This window comes from Schistocerca nitens, chromosome 12 (genome assembly GCF_023898315.1).
Source record: "Schistocerca nitens isolate TAMUIC-IGC-003100 chromosome 12, iqSchNite1.1, whole genome shotgun sequence".
Classification (NCBI taxonomy): Eukaryota; Metazoa; Arthropoda; class Insecta; order Orthoptera; family Acrididae; genus Schistocerca; species Schistocerca nitens.
Window position 1 is genome coordinate 27,070,333 of NC_064625.1, and position 23,446 is coordinate 27,093,778.

At 47.6% G+C, this 23,446-nt stretch overlaps 1 protein-coding gene across 1 annotated transcript in view; it reads right to left on the reverse strand.

Moving 5' to 3' along the window:
• LOC126214877 (NK1 transcription factor-related protein 1) overlaps nucleotides 1–23,446 on the reverse strand; it is a 142,592-nt gene that overhangs the window by 113,902 nt on the left and 5,244 nt on the right. The window contains exons 3-4 of the mRNA XM_049941523.1: nucleotides 22,596–22,723; nucleotides 124–245 (exon numbers count right to left, since the gene is read on the reverse strand). Of these exons, the coding sequence (XP_049797480.1) occupies nucleotides 124–245; nucleotides 22,596–22,723 (250 nt within the window). The remainder of the gene's footprint in view (nucleotides 1–123; nucleotides 246–22,595; nucleotides 22,724–23,446) is intronic.

Genomic DNA, 23,446 nt, shown 5'->3' on the forward strand with positions numbered 1-23,446 from the left:
GCCGTACAGCAGGGAGCCCAGAGAAGCCGCCGGCGGGGAACCCCCCGGTCCGGCCGCTCCGTAATCAAGGAAAGCCGCCGCCGCCGCTGCCGCTGCCGCTGCCGCCGCAGACGCCGCCCCCGCCCCCGACGCCGCCCCCGAGGAGGACGCTGGCGGCGGCGGAGGCGTCCCGGAACTGCCAGTCACCGCCAGCAGTGCCGCAGGTACCGGCCTGGACAACACACCACACGCTCTCACCGCTCGATCTTTCTTTTTTTTTCTTTATTGTCATTTTACACCTCATATAAGGTGGGCTGGCAGCGGCAACTTTACTCCGCTCTTCAGCCACAGGCAGTACAATAAGAGAAAAACCGATGAAGACACAAAGTAACATAACGGTGTGCTGTTTGAGGCTTTCCCGGCGCTGCATCTGCTTGATAGGTTCCCGGGAACTACGCCGGATAATATTGTAGAAGCCGCACAATATTTCAGCGAGACGACTGCCCGCCATCTTCAGGTGCTACTGTCGCGTCGCTGAGAAGCTCGCCAAATTATATGCTGGCTTTCTAGAAGTGTGGTGTCTGGCGGTGACACTACAATGACCTTACGTCAATGACTACGAACTGTGAACTCTCTGACAGGAGCGACTTGGTGCCGATGTTACTCTCTGGAAAGAAATACCGTTGACATGAGAACCACCAAGTTCCTGTTGCAGTGAGGGCGATAACGTGGTGATAGAAATGAAAGTGGGAGCAGCAGGTGGACAGAGGCATGCGGGGAAGGAGGAAATGGATACAGACAGGGACGAGGAGGTGATCGAGAGAGAGAAGAGGAGGAATACAAAGAGAAAGGGAAGAAGAATAGACAGAGAGTAGGGAGGAAGAGATGGGCAGAGAGAGGGCACAGGACGTGGACAGAATGAGGGGAGACGAGAAGGTGGACAACGAGAGAGGGGACTAGCCGGTGGACAGAGAGAAGGGGTGGAGCAGATGGACAGAGGGAGCGAGGAGGAGATTAACAGAAAGAAGCGGTGAACGAGATGGATGGAGAGAGGTGCACGAGGAGATGAACAGAGAGTAGAGGGAGACGGTGAAGGAGGTGGACAGGGAGAGGGAGAAGGAGGCGCCAGCGGGGCATAACGCCATCGAAGACCAATCGTAGACAGCGTCGGATACCAGAGCCCTCTGCTGGAGAAACGGGTCGCGGTCTGCGCAAATGCGGCCGGGAGCGACGGACCCCGTTCGCGCCCGCGAGCTGTTGGCGCGCGATTTAAGCATCTGCGCTAAAGGCTTCCCATCTGCGTTGACTCGGCGCGGCTGATAATCTGTGGCTGATTACCGGATTAAATGTGTTTTCCGGCCTCCAGCACGAGTTCAGTCAATGCTGGGCTCTGTTAAAGACGACCTCGGCCTCAGGAGACCAGGAATATATCAAATCCCGTGCCAATGTGGGAAGTCTTATATTGGCCAGACGTGTCGTACGGTCAAAGACAGGTGCGACGAACATAAACGTTACACGAGGTTGGGTCAGCCAGACACGGGACACGGCATGAATTATGAAGAAACCAAGATCCTCTCGCATGCTTCGACGTACTGGGACTCTTATCATCAGGGAGGCGGTCGAAATACGTACAAGCAGTGACCTAATAAACACAGACACGGGGTTTCACCTGAGCAAAGCCTGGGAGCCAACCTTGCCGGCACTAAGGAATCGTCAGCCACAGATTAGCAACCGCGCCGAGTCAACGCAGATGGGAAGCCTTTAGCGCAGATGCTTAAATCGCGCGCCATCACCTCGCGCGCGCGAACGGGGTCCGTCGCTCCCGGCCGCATTTGCGCAGACCGCGACCCGTTTCTCCAGCAGAGGGCTCTGGTATTCGACGCTGTCTACGATTGGTCTTCGATGGCGTTATGCCCCGCTGGCGCCTGCGCTGTTCTAGAAAGCCAGCATATAAATTGGCGAGCTTCTCAGCGACGCGACAGTAGCACCTGAAGATGGCGGGCAGTTGTCTCGCTGAAATATTGTGCGGTTTCTACAATATTATCCGGCGTAATTCCCGGGAACCTATCAAGCTAACATAACGGTGTTTAAAAAACAGTAGACACAGTACTTAATAAACATGAAGCTGTTCACACGTGAAGGAAAACAAGGAAACTGTTAGCACTGTACACAAACACTGATGATTTAGACGACACACGTGAACGAAGGAGCGTGGGCGGTGAAAACACCGATGCACAAACACGACGGCACACACACAAAACCGATGGCGATGATCTCCGGCGCGCTAATGTCCACTTAACGTGTGCGGGTCCGGGGACCTGCCAAAAGGGATGCCAGTGGCAGAGGAGATGGGGGAGGAAAGAAGGTATGGGGGGTAGGGGAAGCCCGGGGGCAGGAAGGGAGGAGGGAGAGAATGTAGAGAGGGTGCCCTGAGGGAAAAACAGGAAGTGGAAGAGGAGGATCAAAATTGATAGGAGGGGTAGATGGAGGGGAGGAGGGCAACATCAGGCATGGGGAGCTGGTGGAAGCCACCTTGGTAGAGGGTAGGGAGTGGAGAGATGGAGAGCGGGTGGGACATGGGAATACAGGCGCGGCAGCAGATGTGGGTGGGGGAGGATGGGAGAGACAAGCAGGTGAGGGGGATCGAGTTTACGGGAGGTGTAGAGGATCCTATCTGTTCTAGAAAAAGGAGGTGGGGTGGGAACGGAATAAGGTCGTACAGGATCCGCATGGGGGAGGGGAGACAGATGCGATAGGCGAGGCGGAGAGTGTGGCGTTAGAGGATTTGAAGGGATTTGTAAAAGGTAGGAGGGGCGGAGATCCAGGCAGGGTGAGCGTAGCAGAGGATAGGGCGGATGAGGGATTTATAGGTGTGGAGGATGGTCGAGGGGTCCAGGCCCCATGTATGGCCACAAAGGAGCTCGAGGAGATGGAGTCGGGAGCGTGCCTTGGCTTGGATTGTCCAGAGATGGGGGGTCCAGGAGAGGCGACGGTCAATGTGGCGCCAAGGTACTTCAAGGTGGGGGTGAGGGCGATAGGACGGCCATAGATGGTGACATAGAAGTCAAGGAGACGGAAGGAAGGAGTGGTTTTGCCTACAATGATCGACTGGGTATTGGACCTCTCGATCGTCAATGCAGAGCTTTTCACTGCTGTCCGCTGCGGAGTCGGGTCTGCACCAAGTACTCTGGAGCAGAAGAGAGGGTTGTTTCACGGCAGAAGGCCTCTTCGAATACACGCCCTACGGCTCCGGTGCAGCCAGCGCTTTGTCGGAGTAAAGTCACACTCTAACATAACACCCACGACACTCCGTCTCGTTCTTGTCACCAAAAGCGACAGCAGCGCCCCAAGCGGTCAGCAAGCTACGCTTCTGGATGCGCTATGGGATGAGTGCGAATACTGACATTTAACTTGATCTGTAACATACGAGGGTCACTCCAAGGGAAATGCACGCTGTTGTTGTTGTTGTGGTCTTCAGTCCTGAGATTGGTTTGATGCAGCTCTCCATGCTACTCTATCCTGTGCAAGCTTCTTCATCTCCCAGCACCTACTGCAGCCTACATCCTTCTGAATCTCCTTAGTGTTTTCATCTCTTGGTCTCCCTCTACGATTTTTACCCTCCATGCTGCGCTCCAGTATTAAATTGGTGATCCCTTGATGCCTCAGAACATGTCCTATCAACCGATCCCTTCTTCTAGTCAAGTTGTGCCACAAATTTCTCTTTTCCCCAATACTATTCAGTACCTCCTCATTAGTTATGTGATCTACCCATCTAATCTTCAGCATTCTTCTGTAGCACCACATTTCGAAAGCTTCTATTCTTGTCTAAACTATTTATCGTCCACGTTTCACTTCCATACATGGCTACCCTCCATACAAATACTTTCAGAAACGAATCCCTCACGCTTAATTCTATACTCGATGTTAACAAATTTCTCTTCTTCAGAAACGCTTTCCTTGCCATTGCCAGTCTACTTCGACCATCATCAGTTATTTTGCTCCCGAAATAGCAAAACTCCTTTACTACTTTAAGTGTCTCATTTTTCTAATCCTATTCCCTCAGCATCACCCAACTTAATTCGACTACATTCCATTATCCTCGTTTTGCTTTTGTTGATGTTAATCGTATACCGTCCTTTCAAGACACTGTCTATTCCGTTCAACTGCTCTTGCAAGTCCTTTGATGTCTCTGACAGAATTACAGTATTTTTTTAATACAGTTTTAATTCTACATGTGTGAAAGTTTTACAGTGTGTAGATATATCTTTCCCGCTTGTTTTCAAATTTAGTTCAACCTGTTCCCGTGAGTGGCGCCAACACAGCATGTCTTCAAGATGGCTGCTACACTTGACGTTCGTCAGAAGCAACGTGCTGTCATAGAATTCCTGTGCTGTGGAAAAGAGACAGTGGCAAACATCCACAAGTGGTTGGAAAAGGTGTACGGAGATGCTGCTGTCGATCGCAGTACAGTTAGTCGGTGGACAAGCAGGTTATGTGATGAAAGTGGGCACGGCCATATTGGGGATTGTCCTCGCAGTGGCAGGCCTCGCACTGCACACACTCCAGACAATGTGCAGAGAGTTAACGAATTGGTGACTGCTGACAGAATCACAGTGAACGAATTGTCACGCTACGTTTGGATAGGGGAAGGAAGTGTTTGCAGAATACTGAAAGTGTTGCCGTTAAAAAAGGTTTTTGCCAGGTGGGTTGCCAGGATGTTGACAGTGGCTCATAGAGAAACAAGAAAAACTGTATGCAGCGAACTTTTGGAACAGTACGAGAATGGTGGAGATGAATTTCGTGGAAGAATTGCGACAGGTGATGAAACATGGCTCCATCATTTTTCACCAGAGACGAAGAGGCAGTCAATGGAGTGGCCTCAAGCAAATTCACCCAAGAAAAAAAATTGAAAACCACACCTTCTGCTGGAAAAATTGCTACGGTGTTTTTCCATTCCGAAGGAGTCTTGCTTGTGGACATTGTGCCAAGTGGAACCACCATAAATTCTGATGCATATGTGACGACACTGAAGAAACTTCAAGCTCGACTGAGTCGTGTTCGACCACATCGGCAAAAGCAGGACGTTTTGCTGTTGCACGACAATGCACGGCCACATGTCATTCAAAAAACCATGGAAGCGATCACAAGACTCGGATGGACAACACTGAAACACCCGCCTTACAGTCCTGACCTGGCTTCATGTGACTATCATCTCTTTGGGAAACTGAGAGACTCTCTTCGTGGGAGAAGGTTTGAAGATGATGACTCCCTTGTGCACGCTGCCAAACAGTGGCTCTAACAGGTTTGTACAGAATTTTACCGTCCGGGTATACAGGCGCTGGTTCCAAGACGACGTAAGGCAGTTGAGAGGGATGGAAAGTATGTGACCGGCCGGTTTGGCCGAGCGGTTCTAGGCGCTACAGTCTGGAACCGCGGGACCGCTACGGTTGCAGGTTCAAATCCTGCCTCGGGCATGGATGTGTGTGATGTCCTTAGGTTAGTTAGGTTTAAGTAGTTCTAAGTTCTAGGGGACTGATGACCTCAGTAGTTAAGTCCCATAGTGCTGAGAGCCATTTGATATTATGTGGAGAAATGAAAATATTGTTCCTAAAGGATGTATCTACACACTGTAAAACTTTCAAACATGTAGAATAAAAGATGGATTTAAAGAGTGTGCATTTCTTTTGGAGTGACCCTCGTAGCTTTTGTAACAGGGTGTGAATGTAGAGCCATAAAAATCGACAATAACTGGAAAATGGCACCGCATTTGTCATTCCTTATTTTTCTGCGGACCTTGGGTGGTACGAAACGGTACGTTACTCCGTTCGAAGAGGCCTCGGAAGGCCTAACGGCACCCACAGACTGCCGTGTCATCCTCAGACTGTAGGTTTCGCTGGATGCGGATACGGAGAGGCATATGATCAGCACACTGATGGCCCGGCCGTTGTCAGCTTTTGTGACCGGAGCCGCTATTTCTCAATCAAGTAGCCCCTCACAAGGGCCGAGGCCACCCTGCTTGCCAACAGCGCTCGGTCGGCCTGGACGGTCACCCATCCCAGAGCTGGCCAATCCCGACAGCGCTTAGCTTCGGTGATCTAACCATTGTTACCACTGCGGAGAGGCCGTTGGCAAACAGGATTTTACACGACAATTTATTTACGATTCTCGTAACGTTCAGATATTTACTGAATCATGTCGTTATCCTCTAGTAACAAAAAAATTTCTAATAAACACGAGAAGACCTGACTGAGCCTTGCGCGGGTCGTGCTCGTGCCATCCCTTATCTAAGACCCTGTTTTTACCGTACTGCCGACTCGTTATGTTAACTTTCAATTACTGGTGTCACTGAGTTGCTGCCTTTCTTGCCCGCGAGTGGCAGCAGTAGCGTGTATCGATAAGTGCACTGTCGTACCATCTCTGGAACGACCGATAGTATTTTCCGGATCGTCGTGTGTCTGGCAGTCAGTTGGACCAGCAGTGCAGTCGGGACGCAGCAGCAGTGAAGTCGGGGACGGAGCGCCGGTGAGGCGCCGACAGCCAGTGCTCGCCGACCGCTGGCGACACACGTGAACTGTCCGACGGAGGGAGATTGGGGCGGGACGACCGTTGGTTGGTCGTCTGATCGGTCGACGTGTATTTGGTCCTTTCACCGTTTCCGGGCCTGGGCAGTTGGTCGGTTGCCGTGGAGCAGCGAGGAAATCTCCGCGACGCGTAGTTTGGCCGGGCCCGCTGGCCAGCTTCTATGCGGTGCTGTTCCCATTGCTACGAGGTCCGTGGCTCACCGATCCAGGACACGAAAGTTAAGTCTTTACTTAATCTACCAGCAAGCCCCAACTGTTCACAATGTATTGTTTGAATTTCGTTGTGGGCTGTTGGGACATCTTGTCGCTTGTTCCTTTGACTGTCGGTCGGTTGGGTTGTCGTCCGATCGTAAATGGTTGGCCCGACTGCCTGTCTCACCTAAGTGAGCGTTAGTGTTTGAATTCCAGGCCTCTATCTGAGAGGAGATGGAGAAGATTCAAAGAAGAGTGGCGCGTTTCGTCACAGGGTTATTTGGTAAGCATGATAGTGTTACGGAGATGTTTAGCAAACTCAAGTCTCAGACTCTGCAAGAGAGGCGCTCTGCATCGCGGTGAGATCACGAATGTAAAATTAGAGAGATTCGAGCGCTCACGGAGGCTTTCCGGCAGTCGTTCTTCCCGCGAACCATACGCGACTGGAACAGGAAAGGGAGGTAATGACAGTGGCACGTAAAGTGCCCTCCGCCACACACCGTTGGGTGGTTTGCCGAGTATAAATGTAGATGTAGAGCATCTGAGCGCACTTGGGTGTACTGTCCTATTCTTTTTTAAAAAAATTTGTTCTTGGTGTATGTACTTGTATGGCTTCCAGCCGATTTTTGTTTTAAATTAGAGTTGTCTTGCTCTTAAGGCCTTCAGCCTAGTTTAAGGTACTGTTTCACGTAAGCCCTTTGCCATTTTAAAAATTTTAATGTTGTTGAATTTTTAAGTCATGGGCCTTCAGCCGATTTTGAGTCTGAGTTCTTTTGCTCTTAAGGCCCCTTCACGTAAGGCTCTTGGTATTTAAAAAAAATCAATGTTATGGAGTTTTAAGTGTTAGGCCTTCAGCCGATTTGAATTTAACTTGTTTACTTCAGCCTAACTAAAGACCTGTTTTAAGATAAGGCTTGCGTTTTAAGTTATTGGCCTTCAGCAGTTTTTAAATTAAAGTGCCTTTCAGCTGGTAATTAAGTCCCAAGGATTAAAGCTGTGTGTTTTTAAAAAATAATTTTTAGGATCTTGTAATGTTTGATCAAATAATAAAGTTGAAACTGAAGTTAAAATCTTCTGGGTTATTAGGCCGCGTCATGTTTCTTCTAAAATGATCGACGTTTCGACCCCCCTGCTGGGATCTTCCTCAGGATCTTCTGTTGTCCACTACTGCTGTTCTAGCAGTAGTGGACACCAGACAGTAGTAGTGGACACCAGAAGATCCTGAGGAAGATCCCAGCAGGGGGGTGGAAACGTCGAACATTTTAGAAGAAACATGACGCGGCGTAATAACCTAGAAGATTTTAACTTCAGAGACAACGACCACGGAAGCCTGCAGACTTATATAAATAATAAAGTTGTATGTTCGAGTGTAACTGACAGCTCCTTATTTTGGCCCCTTTCCACAATTTGTACTATCTGTCCTCTCCTGCGGGATCAGCAGGGCGTTTCAGTTACCTTTTGCAGAAAGACGTCGTATATCTAACCGACAAAGCGGAGGTTTGTTCACTACACTTTCAGCCAAATCTCTGAATGTGACACGTAGGAAGCCTGAACTGAATGTATTACCTGCATTACTTAACGTACCAAATAGACCACAAGACTTTTAGCCGAATGAAAAACCCTAAGACGTGTTAATGAAATATCAAAAGTATAAAATATAAAACTGTATCCCAACAAAAATGAAACTGAATCCATAATTGTTACTACATCAGTCCGCAGCTCGTGGTCGTGCGGTAGCGTTCTCGCTTCCCGCCCCCGGGTTCCCGGGTTCGATTCCCGGCGGGGTCAGGGATTTTCTCTGCCTCATGATGACTGGGTGTTGTGTGATGTCCTTAGGTTAGTTAGGTGTCAGCAGTTCTAAGTTCTATGGGACTGATGACCATAGATGTTAAGTCCCATAGTGTTCAGAGCCATTTGAACCATTCTGTTACTACAGCAGAGTCACAAATGGCAAGAATCTTCAACACATTGCATTAAAAGCAGAAGTAATTATAGTTTCGTCCGCCCCCGATAACTGAATGGTCAGCGCGACAGAATGTCAATGCTAAGGGTCCGGGTGCGATTCCCGGCTGGGTCGGAAATTTTCTCCGCTCAGGGACTGGGTGTTGTGGGGTCCTAATCGTCGTCATTGCATCCCCATCGAAGCGCAAGTCGCCGAAGTGGCGTCAAATCGAAAGACTTGCGCCCGGCGAACGGTCTACCCGACGGGAAGCCCAACCCACACGACGTTTACATGTATTTATTATAGTGTCAAAAATTCTCTTGTATTAGAAAGTCGAGAGAAGTGTAAGAATGAAAGAATCGTTAGTCAGGATAAATAATTCTTTCGTGATCAGGAAACTGCCTATCATCAGAAGACCAGACAACAAAAGAAATATATGTTTCTCATGCATGAACAATGTGTAGTAAGCTGCAGTTGTACACATATTCGCAAATATTTCTTCATGGTTCAAATGTCTCTGAGCACTATGGGACTTAAGATCTGAGTCATCAGTCCCCTAGGACTTAGAACTACTTAAACCTAACTAACCTAAGGACATCACACACATCCATGCCCGAGGCAGGATGCGACCCTGCGACCGTAGCGGTCACGCGGTTCCGGAATGAAGCGCCTAGAACCGCTCGGCCACAACGGCCGGCTATTTCTTCATGAATAAGTTGTGGCTTCTATCATAGAATCAGTGAGATTCAGCTGTTTTTAAATTTATTTCACACGATAATTGATGTCTCTTGGTAATTTTCTAACGCATAGAACGCAAAAATCTAACACCTACTTCGTTAATTAAATATAAAAATAATAAAAACAAATATTATCCTTAATGTGCGTGTTACTATTTGCTTCCTCACCGCTTGGAGCGCTAGTGTCGCTCCAGCGGCAAAACGGCAACAACTTTCTCGCCAGAGAGCGTCGTGGCTGTGTGTATTGTAGAGAGCCTGTATACAGAGAGAGTGGCCATAGGTGAAATTGCCCGTGATTGGTTGATTAGCTTTGGCAGAAAAATGGCGCCAAACGTCTCTCGCTCTTCCTATGTTCGCCACGCTTTTGAGTTGAATTGAAGTTCAGAGGACTTTTGAAAACGATTAAAAGGTATTTGAATTATTGTGAGACTTGTTATGCGTTGTGCATGCATGTTCGATTTAGTTGTATATCGTTTTTAGTACATAATTAGCGTTTCCGATCTTAAATACGAGTTGAAATAATGAAGCGTTTTGTGATGAAGTCGGTAGGCCTACATGTTTGAAGTAATCACGTCAGTAATTGTACAGTATTGTTTTTGACATCTGTAATTCGTTCTGCAGACGTTCGTAAACAATGCCAGGTTGTGCTGCATTTGGTTGTTCTAATAGAGGCGAAGGTGGATTTGGCATGTTAGCGTTTCCACGCAGTGAAGAAAGACGAAAGCCGTGGGCAGTCGCAGTCAACACGGCTGACAATAGTCAAACAGGAGCCTAGTGGAAAACAACCAAGTACTCTTAATTATGCGAAGTAAGTCGTTTTTGCTTTTTACTACATATAAAACAACTTGCAATATACATAGTTAAATTAGACCTGTAAATTGGCTGTGTGAAAATTATTATAACACATTATTCTTATATGTCCATTATAATTATCCGGGCTGTTATGCCGTGGTCGGTTGATGAATTTTGTCTCAATTCCAAACGTTTCGTCTCCGACAGCGGGAGACATCTTCAAGGGGGCCCGTAGGTCGATGGAAGGTCCAACACACCCCCTGGCTCGCTACTGACTGCCGCTAAATTCCGTGTCCGCGCGCTCCCGCGACGCGGTGTGACGTCACGTGTATTGAAAACGTCAGTGCAATTGGCCGCTGTCGGTCGCCGTCGATCACCGTTGCCATCACCCAGTAGTGGACAGGTGGTACACATCTTCTTTATCACCGGCATCCATATACCGTTTAATTTCACGCCCTCCTCCTTTCGGTTGGGTGTTTAGCGATTTCGATTGCCTCCCTGTAGAGCCTTTCATAGTATCCGCTTGTGGCCGCTAGTACTTGCGTCTCCTCGAAACGAATATTGTGGTTCGCTGGCTGGAAAGCCACGGAATTTAGCGGCAGTCAGTAGCGAGCCAGTGGGTGTGTTGGACCTTCCATCGACCTACGGACCCCCTTGAAGATGTCTCCCGCAGTCGGAGACGAAACGTTGGGAATTGAGACAAAATTCATCAACCGACCACGGCCGGATAATTATAATGATATTTCCGGCCGTGAAAGTCTACATTTTAGTATTATTCTTATTAACAAAGGCATTTAACGAATGATTTCACCATATTGTCTTGTGCTTTTGATTCGGTGAGTGTGTGCTCCACTACTCCACGACTGACCATTCAAAAGTCCCGCCCGCAGTTTGGCAGAAAAATGGCCGCCGTATCGTCCGGTGGCCACTCTCTCCCTATACAGGCTCTCTAGTGTATTAGACTGTGGCAGAGTCGACTTCGGCCGCAAGTGCTGAGAGGGCGTTCCGTGGGCCGCTTCAGCGCTGCTGCCTTCCGGGATGCTTGCAGTTCCTGTCTGACGGCCGACAAGCTAACATCTGATGGACAACCCGCGCTGGACAGACACAGTTCACTACACGTCTGGAGCCGGCGACATGTGAGTCTCGTCAAGAGGTTCTCCAGCCAGCATATGATTTCGAGCTGCGCTCTGATCTCGTTTATTCTACATCTACATCGAAACTCCATAACTCAAGTTACCGCTAGTGGCGGAGTGTACCTTTTACCAGTACCACTCATTCACTGTCCTGTTCCACTCGCAAACAGAATGAGGAGAAAACAATTATCTACACTAGTGGCCATTAAAGTTCCTAAACCACGTCCGCAGCTCGTGGTCGTGCGGTAGCGTTCTCGCTTCCCGCGCCCGGGTTCCCGGGTTCGATTCCCGGCGGGGTCAGGGATTTTCTCTGCCTCGTGTTGACTGGGTGTTGTGTGATATCCTTAGGTTAGTTAGGTTTAAGTAGTTCTAAGTTCTAGGGGACTGATGACCATAGATGACAAGTCCCATAGTGTTCAGAGCCATTTGAACCATTTTTTGCTAAACCACAAAGATGACGTGCTTCAGACGCGAAATTTAATCGACAGGAAGAAGATGCTGTGATATGCAAATGATTAGCTATTCAGAGTGTAAGGTGTCAGGCAAATCCAACACCTTCCATGAAAACCCTGACATGATAAGCAAATCCAGTAGTATGTCACATAGCTCCGAATAAATCGTGACAAATTAACCAAAGTAATACGAGTAACGAGTGAGAAAATGGAATACCACAGACTAACACAAGAATGCCTAAATGCATGTCATACCTTCCCACCGTGAGATAGACGCAGTTCTGAGGGGAGAAACGAGAACAGAAGCCGAGAGCAGAACCGTGTTAAGCTGGAAGGCCCTACGATAAGGGACGGACGGACACCCACGTCGCCAGCTAACCGCTAGGACCACACCACCCGCAAGTTTTAGCGTGAGACTTTTTCGCGTCTCTGCTACGTCAGGACCACCCTCCAGCCCATGTTAAAAGCTAGAGCCCTCCAGAAGAACAGTATAGATCTTAGGATAACACAAAAAGGGCCACCCCAGCCGCATGTTTTAGCGTGAGACTTTTTCGCGTCTCTGTTACGTTGCAAACTTTAAAAACATTGCCCCACCACGAAAAGTATAACGTTTCTCATTGGATAGACAGAATTTTTGTAGGCGGAGCTTAAGGTTGACATTGAGACCCTGATTGGTCAGATGAAAACACAGCCAGATAGTTTTTTTAAACCAACTTCGGTAAATTGTAGTTAGGAGAAGTTAGGAGGGAATTGCTTCGGAGACGGCGAGGTGAGCGGAGCTGTGCTGTCCGCCGCCCCCTGACGAACACCGACAAGGTAATGAACGCATGCGATGCCGCATAACAGCGCATAAAGCTTCACTCAGAACTGCAGAAGTCTCATCTGTTACACCCCCTTTTTGCGTAATACTAGTGTCGATCGTCAATTAAAGCTCATGGTGTTCACATTTGCCACTTGAAGTAAAAAATCCGAAACGCGATAATTTTTCTGTTATATAGTTATTGAGAAGACACATCAGCCACTGTAATTTACGACAAGTTAGATAAGTAATTAAAGATAATTGAGGGTCACTGTAGACCATTTTGATAGTTTTCTCTTTTGTGAAACTTAATTTAAACCTAGATTATAGATGTGATATGGAATAGGTCATCCTTCGATCCATTGTAGAACTTGGAAACCCATTCAGGGAATATTCGTTCACATTTTTGTTAACCGCAGTTGGTTTTTACCATCCTGTATTAAAACATTTCCTTTTATCAATAGTGCAATTTATAAACAATGTTTTGTGAGTACAATAAAATTTCCAATGGTAAACTTAACTGCTTTTTCGACGTTATTTTACCAGCTAACTAAAAATAGGAAAGCCTTGAACCCCTTCCACTAAATTTAGTTAGTATTAAGATTCTTTTACAGGGAGTGCAGTGGAGCTGACGCTGAAATCATTAAGTATTTGGTTATATCATCGCTAGTCTCACTGAACTCTTCTGAATTCTACATGTCATGTGTGGTCTGGCGTCTCCTTAGCAGCAACAGGTCCCAGGTTCAAACTAGTCAATTCCCTAAAAAACACGCTCAGAGCGTCGTTGCGCGAAAGTGGTAGGGAGACACGATATAGATCAGACACCACGCAGAAAGAAGAGCATTCACACAAGGTTGGCGCCGGTGGCAACACCTACAACGCGCTGACACGAGCAAAGTTTCCAACCGATTTCTCATACACAAACAGCAGTTGACCGGCGTTGCCTGGTGAAACGTTGCTGTGATGCCTCGTGTAAGGAGGAGAAATGCGTACCATCACGTTTCCGACTTTGGTAAAGGTCGGATAGTAGCCTGTCGCGATTGCGGTTTATCGTATCGCGACATTGCTACTCGCGTTGGTCGAGATCCAATGACTGTTAGCAGAATATGGAATCGGTGGGTTGAAGAGGGTAATACGGAACGCCGTGCTGGATCCCGACGGCCTCGTATCACTAGCAGTGGAGATGACAGGCATCTTATCCGCATGGCTGTAACGGATCGTGCAGCCACGTCTCGATCCCTGAGTCAACAGATGGGGACGTTTGCAAGACAGCAACCATCTGCACGAACAGTTCGACGACGTTTGCAGCAGCATGGACTATCAGCTCGGAGACCACGGCTGCGGTTACCCTTGACGCTGCATCACAGACAGGAGCGCCTGCGATGGTGTACTCGACGACGAACCTGGGTGCACGAATGGCAAAACTTCATTTTTTCGGATGAATCCAGGCTCTGTTTACAGCACAATGATGGTCGCATCCGTGTTTGGCGACATCGCGGTGAACGCACATTGGAAGCGTGTATTCGTCATCGCCATACTGGCGTATCACTCTGCGTGATGGTATGGGGTCCATTGGTTACACTTCTCGGTCACCTCTTGTTCGCATTGACGGCACTTTGAACAGTGGACGTTACATTTCAGATGTGTTACGACCCACGGCTCTACGCTTCATTCGATCCCTGTGAAACCCTACATTTCAGCAGGATAATGCACTACTGCATGTTGCAGGTCCTGTACGGGCCTTTCTAGATACAGAAAATGTTTGACTGCTGCCCTGGCCAGCACATTCTCTAGATCTCTCACCAACTGAAAACGTCTGGTCAATGGTGGCCCAGCAACTGGCTCGTCACAATAGGCCACTGACTACTCTTGATGAACTGTGGTATCGTGTTGAAGGTGCATGGGCAGCTGTACCTGTACACGCCATCCAAGCTCTGTTTGACTCAATGCCCAGGCGTATGAAGGCCGTTATTACGGCCAGAGGTGGTTGTTGAGGGTACTGATTTCTCAGGATCTATGCACCCAAATTGCGTGAAAATGTAATCACATGTCAGTTGTAGTATAATATATTTGTCCAATGAATAGCCGTTTATCATCTGCATTTCTTCTCGGTGTAGCAGTTTTAACGGCCAGTAGTGTGTATATGCCTCAGTATGACCCCTAATTTCTCGTATCATATCTACGTGATCCTTACTCGCGATGTATGTTGGAGGCAGCAGACTCATTCTGCAGTCATTTTCAAATGCTGGCTCTCAGTAGTGTTCCTCGAAAAGAATGTCACCTTCTCTCCAGGGATTCCGATTTAAGTACCGTAAGCATCTCCGTAACACATACCTGTTGTTCTAACCTACCGGTAAGATACATAGCGGCCCGCCTCTGAATCGCATCGATGTCTTCCTTTAATCCGATCTGGTACGAATATCAAACACACGAGCAATACTAAAGAATAAGTCGCACCAAAGTCCTATATGCAGTTTCCTTTACAGCTGAACCACCCTTTCCTAGAATTGTCCCAATAAACCGAAGTCGACCATTGGCCTTCCCTACCACTATCCTCACACATTCGTTTCATTTCATATCGCTTTGCAACGTCACTCCCAGATATTTAGACGACGTGACGACGGCAATCAGGACACTACTAATGCTGTATCAAACAATATGCCTTTCTTTTTCCTACTCGTCTGCATTAACGTACGTTTTCCCACCGTCAGAACTACCAGCCATTCATCACGTCAACTAGAAATTTTGTGTAAGTCATCTTGTATCCTTCTATAGTCTCTTAACTTTGACACCTTCCCATACACCACAGCAAACACCCGCAGATTGCTACCCATCCTGTTCGCCAAATAGTTTATGTATACAGAGAACAACAGTGGTACTATCACACTTCGCTAGGGCACTGCGGACGATACCCTTATCTCAGATGAACACTCGCCGTCGGCGACAAGATACTGGGTTCTATTACTCAAGCGACTCACATATCAATGAACTTATTCCATATGCTCGTACCTTCTTTAACATTCTGCAATGGGACACCGTGTCAAACACTTCCCGGAAATCTAGAAATATGGAGTTTGCCTGTTGCCCTTCATCCATAATTAGCAGTATATCACATGAGAAAAGGGCAAGCTGAGTTTGGCACGAGGGATGCGTTGTAAAACCATGCTGATTCGTAAACACAAGCTTCTCTGTCTCAAGAAAGTATATGGGATGTCTGGCTCGCTAGAAAGTTGTATCGGCCGGCCAGTGTGGCCGAGCGGTTCTCGGCGCTTTAGTCTGGAACCGCAGGTTCGAATCCTGCCTCGGGCATGGATTTGTGTGATGTCCTTAGGTTAGTTAGGTTTAAGTAGTTCTAAGTTCCAGGGGATGATGACCTCAGAAGTTAAGTCCCATAGTGCTCAGAGCCTCAAAACCCAGCTCACCACTCCCGCTACCATTATACTCGTAGAAAGTATTGTAGCAGTATCATATCGACTGGTTGGAAAAGTCTTTGGTACATGAGTAGTACTAAAATAATTTACTATCCGGCACAATCACACCAGTTTCAAAACGAAACAACCAGTTACGGGCATCAACAGCGATCCTGAGATCAAAAATGGTTCAAATGGCTCTGAGCACTATGGGACTTAACTTCTCAGGTCATCAGTCCCCTAGAACTTAGAACTACTTAAACCTAACTAACCTAAGGGCATCACAAACATCCATGCCCGAGGCAGGATTCGAACTTGCGACCGTAGCAGCCGCGTGGTTCCGGACTGAAGCGGCTAGAATCGCTCGGCCACAGCGGATCCTGAGATGATAAGACACATGCCGTTCACTTCCTTCACTATTGGTGGCAGTGAACCATGGAATCTGTCTTATGACATGAGGATGGGGCAATGTGGTTTCTGCAAGGATGGGAGTAAATCGTGTCATCTGTATTACAACATGAGGATGGGACAATGTCGTTTTTCCAGTGATGCAGTGCACCATGGAATCTATATTAGGACATGAGGAAGAGACAATGCGGTTTCTGCTGTGGTGAAGTGAACCATGGTACCTGGATAGGATGATGTGGTTTCTGCTGTGGTGGGAGTAAACCATGGCATCTATTTAATATTCTGAAGATGGCATGATATGTTTTCTGCGGTGGTGGAGTGAACCGTGGCGTCTGTCTTATGATCTGAGGATCGGGCTGTGTGGATCGGAAAGTGCGTTATGACCTGACGATGGAACAATGTTGTTTGTGCAGTGGTGGACTGAATCATGACATCTGTCTTATAATCTGACGGTGACTCAAATGGGTCTAAGCACCATTGGACTTAACGTCTGAAGTCATCAGCCCCCTAGACTTAGAACTAATTAAACCTAACTAACCTGACATCACACACATCCACGCCCGAGGCAGGATTCGAACCTGCGACCGTAGCAGCAGCGCGGTTCCGGATTGAAGCGCCTAGAACCGCTCGGCCACAGCAGACGGGTGACGGTTGCACAAGGTGGCTTCTGCAGTGGTGAAGTGATCCATAGCATTGGTCTTAAGGAAATGTGGGCAATTAGACCATTACGCACGACGAACGGAGCAAGTCCGTCGTGGCTGCCGTGACGGTAGGGCGAATGAAAGTAAGAGAATATCAGACACATTATCCGTGTGCGGAAATCTAAACTCGGTGCACGCGCACTAGACGACGATAACGCACGCAAAGGGTGCTGGGAGTGTTTTCTGCTTGTTATTTGTTCATGGTTTACTGTTATTGTTGACATATGTGGCCAGCAGCTACCATCAGCCTTTCTTATTGATGCTTATACACATTTCTCGTATTGGTGCTTTTAACATTTTTCATTGAGTAGTTTCCCGGAAAATGCGGTAATTAAATTCAAATGGCTCTAAACACTATGGGACTTAACATCTGAGGTTATCAGTCCCCTAGACTTAGAACTACTTCCTTTTCTATGTATTGCTTCTGAGAAACGTATGGTTTCTTCTGTTTACTTCGTATTCTAAAAATGAAATTCAGCAGATGGGACATGACCGTGCTAATAGAGGCGTATAGTGGGGAGGCGTCTATTTGTGCCTCACGGCACTTCGTACCGTAATAAGGTACGTGGGCTTTCGTTGATTTCTAATGTACAATAACTTGACTTTTTCATTTTCGATTTGTGTATGTAATGACTTAATTGACAAATGTTACTGAGCCGTCCGTGGCTCGTGTTCATGCCATCTCTTATTTAACATCCTGTTTTTGCCCTACTGCCACCTCGTTATGTTTGTTTCAATAACTGGTGTCACTGAGTTGCTGCCTTGCCTGTCCGTGAGCGGCAGCAGCAGCGCTTATCGATATAACCCCTGCCGTATTATCTTTGCTGCACTGCTATTACTTCCCGGTCGTCGTGTGTCGACCAAGCAGGTGGAAGGTGCCAGCAGTTAGTTCGGACCTGGCAGTGTTTGAGTTGGCACGCGGCGCAAGTTGAGTCGGGGCGCGGCAGCAGTGAGGTCCGGACCGCCACGACTCGCCCAATGCCTGCCGGCACACATGATTGGAGTGGCGACGACTTTCGTTGGTCGTCGGTCGGTCGTCTTGCCGGACGACGTCTATTTGGCCGGCGTTCGCTCATGGGTTGGCTGTGTGTGCCGACTCGTGATTCGCCCCTGTTATTGTACAGTCACTGCCGTTAGCACTGTCTAGTTCTTCGTGCAAGTGTTCGTGAAACTGTGTGTAGTTTGTGTGATTTTGACTGACAAGTTATTTTAAATGTTGTCGGCGTACTGCCTGCGAGCAGTGGGTTGGCGTGGAGCAGTGAGGAATTCTCGGCGGGGCGTAGTTTGGCCGGGGCCCGCTGGAGATTTCGCGGTGTCGGAGAGTGTTACTCACCAACCCTGGACACGAAAGTTGAGTTTCAATTTAACCTACCAGCAAGTCAAGACTTTTCACATTGTGTCGTTTGGAGTTCGTTGTCGGTTGTTGGGATATTCCCGCGAGCAACAACGTGGGTTTCAAGTTGGACAATTCTAGCCACTCTCCGGCGGAGTTTCACTGTATTTGGTTATTTGAATTGAAGTGCACCAGCGGAATCTTCTGCCTTGTGGCTGTTAAAGTTCCGGTTACCTGCCCTGGCCGTTGGCGTAAATTTCAGGCAGTGTGGTTTCAACGTCGTGTTGTTGCTATCCAGCACGGTGTGTAGTTTGACTGCTCCGTGTATGATTGGTTGTGGGTGCCAATATCTACTACGTTGTTCCGATGAACTCCCTGTTGTGCCCTGGTTGGGTGAAGTGGAAGTTATCTTGTCGGTGGGTCCGCTGACTGTCGGTCGGTTGGGTTTTCGTCGGATCGTGAATGGTCGGCCCCACTGTGTGTCTCATCTAAACGAGCGTTAGTGTTTGAATTACAGGCCGACCCTCGAACATCTGGGCGCCCTTGTGTGCACTGCCTTATTTTTTAAAATTTGTTCTTGTTGTATGTACTTGTATGGCTTCTAGCCGGCTTTGCGTTTTAAATTAGAGCTGTTTTACTCTTAAGTCCTTCAGCCTAGTTTAAGGTATTGTTTCATGTGAGCCTTTTGGCATTTTTAAAAATTTTTGGACTTTTAAGTCTTTGGCCTTCAGCCGATTTTAATTTAATTTGTTTACTTCAGCCTATTGAATTTTTAGGTCTTCAGCCGGTTTGAGTTTCAGTTGTTTGTTCTTAAGGCCTTCAGCCTAAATTAAAGAACTGTTTCACATAAGGACTTTGGTATTTTTTTAAAAAAATAATGTTTTGGAGTTCTAAGTCTTCGGCCTTCAGCCAATTTAACTTGTTTACTTCAGCCTAACTAAAGAACGGTTTTAAGATAAGGCTTGCTTTTTAAATTTCTGGTTATGCTTGAGCTTTAGGTTATTGGCCTTCAGCCGTTTTTAAATTAAAGTGGCTTTTGTACTGTCTGCCATTGGGTTCCCCTAAATGGCAGGCAGCACCTCATAACGACCACGCTATGAGGGAAACAAACCCACAGCCAAACAGGTGAATACATCAGGTAAACACGCTGAAGATTCCAGTCGATTAATAGGAACCTTTCCTTGCAGAGGTCGCCGCGACCACTGTTGTGTTCTCCAACAGTTTATTGAATGTAACTTCTTCTACAATACAATAGCGGCTGTACAATAGATGCAGACGTCCGTCGATCTAGCCGGAGATGTGGTTCTTCTCGGTCGGCTGGTACTTCGATCGGCGGTGCAGTACAGCGGCTTCGGTGACATCTTCTCGGAGACTCTGCTATAGCGGTTGCCAATAGTAGCGGACGACCGGCCGGGTCTGGAGCCAATAGAAACCCGGCGTAGGAATCCGTGGCCGGATATGTCGCGGTGACCTCTGCAAGGAAAGGTTCCTATTAATCGACTGGAATCTTCGGCGTGTTTACCTGATGTCTTCGCCTGTTTGGCTGTTGGTTTGTTTCCCTCATAGCATGGCTGTTATGCGGTGCTGCCTGCCATTTAGGGGAACCCGATGGCAGACAGCACAGCTTTCAGCCGGTGATTAAGTCCCAAGATTAAAGCCCTGTGTTTAAAAAACTTTTTGGGCTCTTTTAATGTTTGATCAAAGAATAAAGTTGTATGTTTGAGTGTAACTGACAGGCCCTTATTTTGGCCCCTTTCCACAATTTATTCTATCTGTCCTGTCCTGCGGTTTAAGCAGGGCATTTCAGTTCAAGTTAGATTTGACTGCATCTTATGCTTTCTTTCAGCAAGCCAGGAGGCAGAAACTGGCAATCATCTACGACAGAGTCCGATTACAAAATGTGTGAACAACATTGCTGTACCACTTGAGTGAATTCGTTCCTGTTTTATAGACAGCAGCTTGTCAAAGCAACCACCTTCATCTGACGAAGTTGCGATCTTCGGGCCTCAGTTCCTTCGTTAATGGGTAATGCACTGACGGAGAAAAAAAAGCTACACCAAGACGGAGTTTTACGACGTAAACCAAAGTTGGTAGCCGTGTTTCTACATCTGAAATACGACGTCTATTCAAATTGCGCGCTAGTCGCATAAGAGTGGCGGTAGTAGTACCATTATGTGGATGCAAATCTCGTTTGCTTTAAATACACACTGTAACGGTTGTAAGCGTTAGTTACCTTTCAGATGGACTTGGTGAGTTGATTTGAATCAAGAATGCTTTTAAGGCGACAAAGAGCAACTATCGACACCTCACTGAGTTTGAGCGAGATCGTGTAATAGGGCTTAGAGAATCTGGATGTTCCTTCTGCGATACTGCAGAAAGAAATGGGAGGAATGTTGCCACTGTATATGACTGCTATAATCCGTTCATCATAAGAATAAACCCGATGTAAACATTGCACTATGTATTCTTCCGCTTTTGCTGGAACCTCATTGGATTTCCGTTTCACGTGGGACTGTGGCCAAGCTTTCTCGAGTACTGTCAAGTACGTGATACAATATCCACAGTCAACGTCTATCTTCAGGAGTTCTGGGAACCGGGGTGATGCAATTTTTTTTATTTGTGTATGTGAATGATGCTGGAGTTGTTCGATGGCCGGCCACTCTGGCCGAGCGGTTCTAGGCGCTTCAGTCTGGAACCGCGCGACCGCTACGATCGCAGGTTCGAATCCTGCCTCGGGCATGGATGTGTGTGATGTCCTTATGTTAATTATGTTTAAGTAGTTCTAAGTTCTAGGGGACTAACGACCACAGATGTTGTTAAGTCCTGTAGTGCTCAGAGCCATTAGAGACAGATCTTGTGATGTGATAGAGCAGACCTGTACAACATGTGCAGTGGGGCATTTGGGTTACAGCAGTGGTATGTGTGCGAGCGTTGTACTATTGGAAACACCTCAATGGAATGCCGTTAGTGAATGGCAGCACCAAAGCCCTCAGAGTAGTTGGTCCCTAAACAGCTCTTTTGAATCAATCCCAGGCTTGTTCGATAGGATTCATGTCTCGAGAACATTCTGGCCACTCTAATCGAGTGATGTCTTTACTTTCAAGGAAGTCATTCACAAGATGTGCACAATGGGGGTGTGAATTGTCGCCCAAGAAGACGAATGCCTCGCCACTATGCCGCCTATATGGTTGCACTGTCGGTCGGAGGATGGCATTCACGTATCGTACAGCCGTTACGGCGCCTTCCATGACCACCAGCAGTGTACGTCGGTCCCACATAATGCCACCCCAAAAGATCAGGGAACCTCCACCTTGTACACTCGCTGTATATTGTGTCTAAGGCGTTCAGCCTGACCTGGTTGCCTCCAAACACGTCACCGACGATTGTCTGGTTGAAGGCATATACGACACTCATCGGTGAAGAGAGCTGATGCCAATCCTGAGCGGTCCATTCGGCATGTTATTGGGCCCATCTGTACCACGCTGCATGGTGTCGTGGCTGCAAAGATGGACCTCGCCAGGGACGTCGTGCGTGAAGTTGCGCATCATGCACCCTATTGCGCACAGTTTGAGTCGTAACACGACATCCCCTGGCTGCACGAAAAGCATTATTCAATATGGTGGCGTTGCTGTCAGGGTTCGTCCGAGCCATAATCCGTAGGTAGCAGTCATCCACTGCAATAGTAGCCCTTGGGCGGCCTGAGCGAGGCATGTCATCGACAGTGCCTGTCTCTCTGTATCTCCTACATGCCCGAACAACATCGCTTTGGTTCATTCCGAGACGCGTGGACACTTCCCTTGTTGAGAGCCCTTCCTGGCACAAAGCAACAATGCAGATGCGATCGAACGGCAGTATTGACCATCTAGGCATGGTTGAACTAAAGACAACACGGGCTGTATACCTCCTTCCTGTTAGAATAACTGGAACTGATCGTCTGTCGGACCCCCTCCATCTAATACTCGCTGTTGTAAACAACTTTGGGCGGGTTTAGTGACATAACAGTCAAAGGGACTGTGTCTGTGATGCAATATCCACAGTCAACGTCTATTTCCAGGAGTTCTGGGAATTGGGGTGATTGTGTAGTTGGACATCTGAATAGATTTTTAGACAAGGGAGTGTGACGTGTAGGGACTCACCTGTGTGGAATGGGCTCCACGATATCGGGCGAAGGAAGCCTCGGCTCTGGACGAGCGATGTGCTGCGGCCTACTTGCTGGGTTCGACTCCCGGCCACAGCCCATGAACTCCGTCTCCAGCCTCTGAACCTGCAGGAACATTCAAGATTAACATATACCGTACCACTCGTGCGTACCCCCCCGGTGGTATCTGATCGCTGCTTTGGAAAAAGAAGGGGAGAGGAAGTATGCAAGGAATCGTGCAGTGGCGTCCGACTGTTCGAATATATGTTAACACATACAGAATATAGAGTCATATTTCCTATTCTAGAATTTCTGTGCCGTCGCATGAGCAGTTGTGAAATTTCGGTGAATCGAACAATATATGCCTTAGATAAGGAACGTGGACATGGTAACTAACATAGCGAGGTACTCTTTAATCAACAGGTCATGCTTTCGCCCAAGGTGGCTGCAGTGAGAAATTAAGAAATGCAAATGGCTGTGGTGTGAAATTTAAAAGTGCAAGATGGTAGTGGAGGGAAACATAAAAAAAATGAGTGGTGGAACTTGTCCAGTTGTATTTCGTGCTCTCTCTCTGTTTCTTCCTCCTCATCCCATCTTGAACCAGTGTCAGCGTAGTATTAAAATGGAGGAGCCAATCATAACGTAGTATTCTCACAGGTATTGAAAGCAGGGTGCCAAACACAATTAGTTGTCATCTTATGTAAACTCCGTGTGAACTGTGTAAAAAGACTCAGTTGAAAAGTCATTTGCATGAAAAGGCGCCTGTATTGTCTCATTATTAAATTTCATCTTACTTGTGTGCACATAAGATCATAAATTGCGTAGCGTACAATATTTTCACATCTGCTC